Here is a 5,929-nt window from a genome sequence, read left to right as displayed (position 1 = left end):
CCTCACACACATTCTCTCTGGCATCGTTTTCTCCCACTAAAAATATGCCAGAAAAATGTGTTTGGTTTTTTGTTTGTTTGTTTTTGCTTTCTATGTTTCTATGCATCAGTCTGGCACCGTCTGTCTTGCTTGCAGCGTTCGGGTGTCCGCCTGGCTGTGCAAACGGATCCGTCCAGAGTTACAATGGAAGTCAATGGGGGCGGATCCGTTCGAAGGTGACACAATATGGTGCATTTTTCAAACGGATCCGCCCCCCATTGACTTTCAATGTAAAGTCTGGACGGATCCGTCTGAATACAAATTGTACTTAGACTTTTTTAGTAAAATATAATGCAAATGGTTCCGTTCTGAATGGATACCATCGTTTGCATTATAGGAGCGGATCTGTCTGTACAAATACCAGACGGATCCGCTCCGAACGCAAGTGTGAAAGTAGCTTTATTGCCCTGAGTTTCATATTTTGCATAGACGTTCAGATAAGATCTGGATCTGGTGGTTTTCATAAAAAAATTAAAATAAAAAAGGAACGAAAAAACGCAATAAACAGCAAAAAAACATCACATAAAAACATTGGCCTAATTTATTACAACCAACAGCAGGACTTATAAAACCACAAGCGGGAAAAAGCGATGTTTGAATTAACATTGAAATAATTGGGAATTTATCTTTGGTGCTAAATGTCAGTGAAAATCCATAACAAAAATCTGTCATGTGAACATTCCCCTAATCTACAGGAGCCACCGGCGGATTGTGTCTGCACTCCAGTCCAGGAGTTGTCAGCCAGGCCAGGTTGTCAGGCTCTCCTGTAGGCCCCAGGTGTGCTGGATCAGCAGCCATTCCTCCCTATATAAAGGTGATGATGGAGTCTGGGGCCCCTCAGTGCAGATTGGCCCTTGTGCTGGAGCGTCACATCCCAGGATGGCGCTATCAGATGCTGAGAAGGCGGCTTTGGAGCCCTTGTTTGTGAAGATTAACGCTGACGCTGAGAAGATTGGAGGTGAAGCCATGGAAAGGTGAGCGGCAGAGCCAGATAGTCACTGCTACAAGGGGCTGGGAAGGAGGAGCTGATACATTGTTACACCTGGAGCTCCGCCCCCTGCACTACATGCAACAATGTATCCGATTTGCTAGGAACCTTCCAAACTACAGTCCAGAAACAGAGCTGTTTATCTCAGTGGGGGAGGGGGATATGCTGCATGTCCATATGGATCTAAGGCTACCTGCACGCATTGTAGATTGGGGGGGGGGGTGAAAAATGAAAATGTGATCGAGGTTTAAGGTTGGTTTCACACAATGTGTTGAACTCGTAGCATGTGTCTGCTAGAGCTCACGTCTTGACCTATGTAGCACTGATAGGATCACATAGCATTATATTGATTTATTAAGCTGTGTAACCCTTGGTGTTCTAGAATGTATTGGATGACCTTGACAAGTGAGTTCAGTACGTTAAAGTCAGTGTCTGCAAGAGCACCCGTCCTGACCTCCCAACACTGACGGGGGGTCGCATAGGGTTATGTAACCTTTGAATTGGACAATGCAGTCAATGCATTGTCCAATTCAAAGTTTACATAGCAGAATAAATCAATATAAGGCCTCATGCACACGACCGTTGTGTGCATCCGTGGCCGTTGTGCCGTTTTCCGTATTTTTTATTTTTTTTCGCGGACCCATAGACTTTCAATGGGTCCATGGAAAAATCGGAAAATGCACCGTTTTGCAGCAGAGACCATGATCCGTGTATCCTGTCCGTCAAAAAAATGTGACCTGTCCTATTTTTTGGGACGGACAACGGTTCACGGACCCATTCAAGTCAATGGGTCCGTGAAAGAACACGGATGCACACAAGATTGGCATCCGTGTCCGTGATCCGTGGCCGTAGGTTACTTTCATACAGACGGATCCGAAGATCCGTCTGCATAAAAGCTTTTTCATAGCTGAGTTTTCACTTCGTGAAAACTCAGATCCGACAGTATATTCTAACACAGAGGCGTTCCCATGGTGATGGGGACGCTTCTAGTTAGAATATACAACGAACTGTGTACATGACTGCTGCCTGGCAGCACCCGATCTCTCGTGATCCGTACAATTAACCCCTCAGGTGCTGCATTTCATTGGTGGCCAGTGCGCCCCCCCCCCCCCCCCTCCCTCCCTGTATTGTAATGATAACATTGGTGGCACAGTGTGCGCCCGCCCCCTCCTCCTCCCTCTATTGTTTTAATACATTGGTGGCAGTGTGCGCCCCCCCTTTCTCCCTCTATTCTTTTAATACATTGGTAGCAGTGTGCAGCCTCCCCCCCCCCCCCCCCCAGATCATTGGTGGCAGCGGAGTTCCGATCGGAGTCCCAGTTTAATCGCTGGGGCTCCGATCGGTAACCATGGCAACGAGGACGCTACTGCAGTCCTGGTTGCCATGGTTACTTAGCCTTAGCAATAGTAGAAGATTCATACTTACCTGCTGCGATGTCTGCGTCCGGCCGGGAGCGCCTCCTACTGGTAAGTGACAGCAATGCGCCGCACAGACCTGTCACTTACCAGTAGGAGGAGCTCCCGGCCGGACACAGAGATCGCAGCAGCCAGGTAAGTATGATGCTTTTACTCCGCTGCCACCAATGATCGGGGGGGGGGGGGCCGCACACTGCCACCAATGCTATTACAATAGAGGGAGGGAGGGGGGGGCGCACACTGCCACCAATGCTATTATTAAAAGGGAGGGAGGGGGGGGCGGGGGCGCACACTGCCACCAATGCTATTATTACAATGGAGGGAGGGGGGCGCACACTGCCACCAATGCTATTACAATAGAGGGAGGGAGGGGGGGCGCACACTGCCACCAATGCTATTATTACAATGGAGGGAGGGGGGCGCACACTGCCACTAATGCTATTATTACAATGGAGGGAGGGGGGCGCACACTGCCACTAATGCTATTACAGTAGAGGGAGGGAGGGGGGCGCACACTGCCACCAATTCTATTACAAAAGAGTGAGTGAGGGAGGGGGGGCAGGGGCGCACACTGCCACCAATGCTATTATTACAATAGAGGGAGGGAGGGGGGGGGGGCGCACACTGCCACCAATGCTATTACAAGGGAGGGAAGGGGGGTGCACACTGCCACCAATGCTATTACAAAAGAGGGAGGGAGGGGGGGGGGCGGGGGCGCACACTGCCACCAATGCTATTATTACAATAGAGGGAGGGGGCGGGGGGGCGCACACTGGCCACCAATGAGTTAAAAACAGGGGGGGGTCTGCCCCCTGCTGCCTGGCAGCACCTGCCAGGCAGCAGGGGGCAGTCATGTACACAGTTTTTTTTTGTATATTCTAACCTGAAGCGTCCCCATCACCATGGGAACGCCTCTGTTAGAATATACTGTCGGATCTGAGTTTCACGATGTAGCTCATATCCGACAGTATATTCTAACAGAGGCGTTCCCATGGTGATGGGGACGCTTCAAGTTAAAATATACCATCGGATTGGAGAAAACTCTGATCCGATGGTATAAAAGAACTCCAGACTTTACATTGAAAGTCAATGGGGACGGATCCGTTTGAAATGGTACCATATTGTGTCAACGTCAAACGGATCCGTCCCCATTGACTTGCATTGTAATTCAGGACGGATCCGTTTGGCTCTGCACGGCCAGACGGACACCAAAACGACTTTTTTCATGTCCGTGGATCCTCCAAAAATCAAGGAAGACCCACGGACGAAAAAACGGTCACGGATCACGGACCTACGGACCCCGTTTTTGCGGACCGTGAAAAAATACTGTTGTGTGCATGAGGCCTAATCCTATGCGACCCCCGTCAGTGCTGGGAGGTCAGGACGGGTGCTCTTGCAGACAGAGTTTAATGTACTGAACTTGCTAGTGTGCACCCAGCCTAAGAGGATTTTACAAGGGTTAATATTTCTCTCCTGTGATGCTGTTTGAGGGGTGGTGGTAAAGGCGGAATATAAATAGATCAGTTAAAGAGGACCTTTCATCAGTTTAGCCCTAGTCTAATTATGGCCTTACCTTTTTATAGGGCTGCCCCCCTCCTTCTCCTCTGTTCCTCCGCTCTTGGCCCCGTTGATTTCAGCGCCTTTTATATTATAATGAGCTGACTCTGTTATACTAGGCAGAGACTCGCAGTATCGCTGGGGGTGGTTGTCTTCTCCCTGGCTCTGAGCACATCCAATCGGAGCGCACCACTCTTGGCCAGGGAGAATGAGCTCTAATTGGATGTGCTCAGAGCCAGGGAGAAGAGAATCGCCCCCAGCGATACTGCGAGTCTCTGCCTAGTATAACCGAGTCAGCTCATTATAATATAAGGCACCAAATCAATGGGGCCATGAGTGGACGAACAGGGGGTCTTTGGAAGAAAGTGCCATGGCATCAGTGGGGGCCACCCTATAAGGTAAGACCATAATTAGACTATGGCTAAACTGATGAAAGGTCATATGATCCTTATTAGAGGGGTTTTCCAGGATTTTTTATCCTGTTTTGCAGAGCGGCTCTACTCTTGTCTAAGTTCTATCTGGTATTGTATTTTTATTCAAATGGATAGGGCAGGGGCAGGCAACCTCCGGCACTCCAGGTGTTGTGAAACTACAACTCCCAGCATGCACACTTGCTCTGCTCTTCTCCTAACTCCCATAGAAATCAATGGAGCATGCTGGGAATTGTAGTTTCACAACAGCTGGAGTGCCGAAGGTTGCTGACCGTTGGGATAGGGCAAAGCTGTAATACCAGATATGTCCTGTGGGTGAGTGGCGCTGTTTCTGTTAATGGTTAACAACCCGTTTGGTGTTTAAATGGGATGAACATAGACAGGAAAAAAAAATGATTAAAGTGGGTTGTACAGGATTGGAAAAAAACATAGCTGCCTTCTTATAATAAAAAAATGGCAATACCAGACACCATCATGGATGGTTGATGTGCTACTTTTGCATGAAGGCAGCCATGTCTTCCTAATGCTGTCACTCTGTTGACCCTCAGGAATTTTTATTTTATTTTTTGCCCACTTCACTGTCTGGACACTATAAATTTCTTTGGTACATCTGTGGGGTAGACATGTTCTCCTATGACCTCTTTCCTCAGTCTCTTCCAGCACCATCCAGACACCAAGTCCCACTTCACTCACATGGATGTGACCCCCGGCAGTCAGGATCTGAAGACACATGGAGGGAAGATCATCCACGCCATTAATGATGCCCTCAACCACTATGGAAATTTGCAGGAGAACTTGGCCACACTACGGGAGCTGCACACCAACAAGCTGAAGCTCAGTGTGGACACCATCAAGGTGAGGAGCAGATCTGTCCAGTGGTATACATAGTCTGCCACATTTTTTGAAATGGTGCCACTCTTGTCCATGGTGGTATCTGGTATTGCAGTTCTTCCTTACTTTCAATGGCTGAGCTGTAGAACCAGACACAACCCATGGACAACTGTGGAGCCATTTCTGTCAAATACATACACCCCCATCCTTCTAAGAATTGTGGTGTTGAGCATGCACTGACTCCATCATCCATCCCCAGCTGCTGTGTGGTTGTCTCCTGGAGGTCATCGGCAAGCATTTCCCGGATGTGGAGAAGTCTGCCTGTGAAAAGTTCCTCAATGAGGTTGCAGTTGCCCTGATCTCCAGCTGACCGGGAGGCATCTTCCTCAGATCTGTCTGTCTCCTGTAACAAGCGTCTGTCCTCCATGATACTGGTGACTGCTCCATGACCTGGGATCTCCATTATCTGTAATAAATATTATATACTTGTACATCCCGTCTCCTTCGGCTTATTTTAGTTTGAGCTTCTGTAATGGTCTATTTGGTCAATGGTGTGTACATCAGAATCCAGTAGATTATGGAGCTGGGGAGGAAGGAATGATGTCACAGGGTGTAAGAGGTGTAGAAGACATGAATGGGGTTGTCTGACTCCTATTCTATTATGGAGA

At 48.6% G+C, this 5,929-nt stretch overlaps 1 protein-coding gene across 1 annotated transcript; it reads left to right on the top strand.

Moving 5' to 3' along the window:
• Window positions 1–918: 918 nt before the first annotated feature.
• Window positions 919–5,690, top strand: LOC122935542 (hemoglobin heart muscle subunit alpha-type-like). The gene is made up of 3 exons (XM_044291313.1): window positions 919–1,013; window positions 5,081–5,285; window positions 5,521–5,690. Exons 1-3 carry the CDS (start codon window positions 919–921, stop codon window positions 5,629–5,631), a joined length of 411 nt encoding a protein of 136 aa, XP_044147248.1. The 3' UTR covers window positions 5,632–5,690.
• Window positions 5,691–5,929: the final 239 nt, after the last annotated feature.

The sequence above is a fragment of the Bufo gargarizans genome, chromosome 4 (genome assembly GCF_014858855.1).
Source record: "Bufo gargarizans isolate SCDJY-AF-19 chromosome 4, ASM1485885v1, whole genome shotgun sequence".
NCBI classification, from domain to species: domain Eukaryota; kingdom Metazoa; phylum Chordata; class Amphibia; order Anura; family Bufonidae; genus Bufo; species Bufo gargarizans.
The sequence above is the reverse complement of the archived record's forward strand: the minus strand, read 5'-3'. Positions and strand labels throughout refer to the sequence as shown.

What these genes read in the sequence shown, in the direction of transcription:
- LOC122935542 (XM_044291313.1), top strand. Translation starts at nt 919, where the DNA reads ATGGCGCTATCAGATGCTGAGAAGGCGGCTTTGGAGCCCTTGTTTGTG. An exon ending in GGAGGTGAAGCCATGGAAAG is followed by an intron (nt 1,014 to 5,080) that starts GTGAGCGGCAGA and finishes CTCTTTCCTCAG; the next exon opens with TCTCTTCCAGCACCATCCAG. An exon ending in TCAGTGTGGACACCATCAAG is followed by an intron (nt 5,286 to 5,520) that starts GTGAGGAGCAGA and finishes ATCCATCCCCAG; the next exon opens with CTGCTGTGTGGTTGTCTCCT.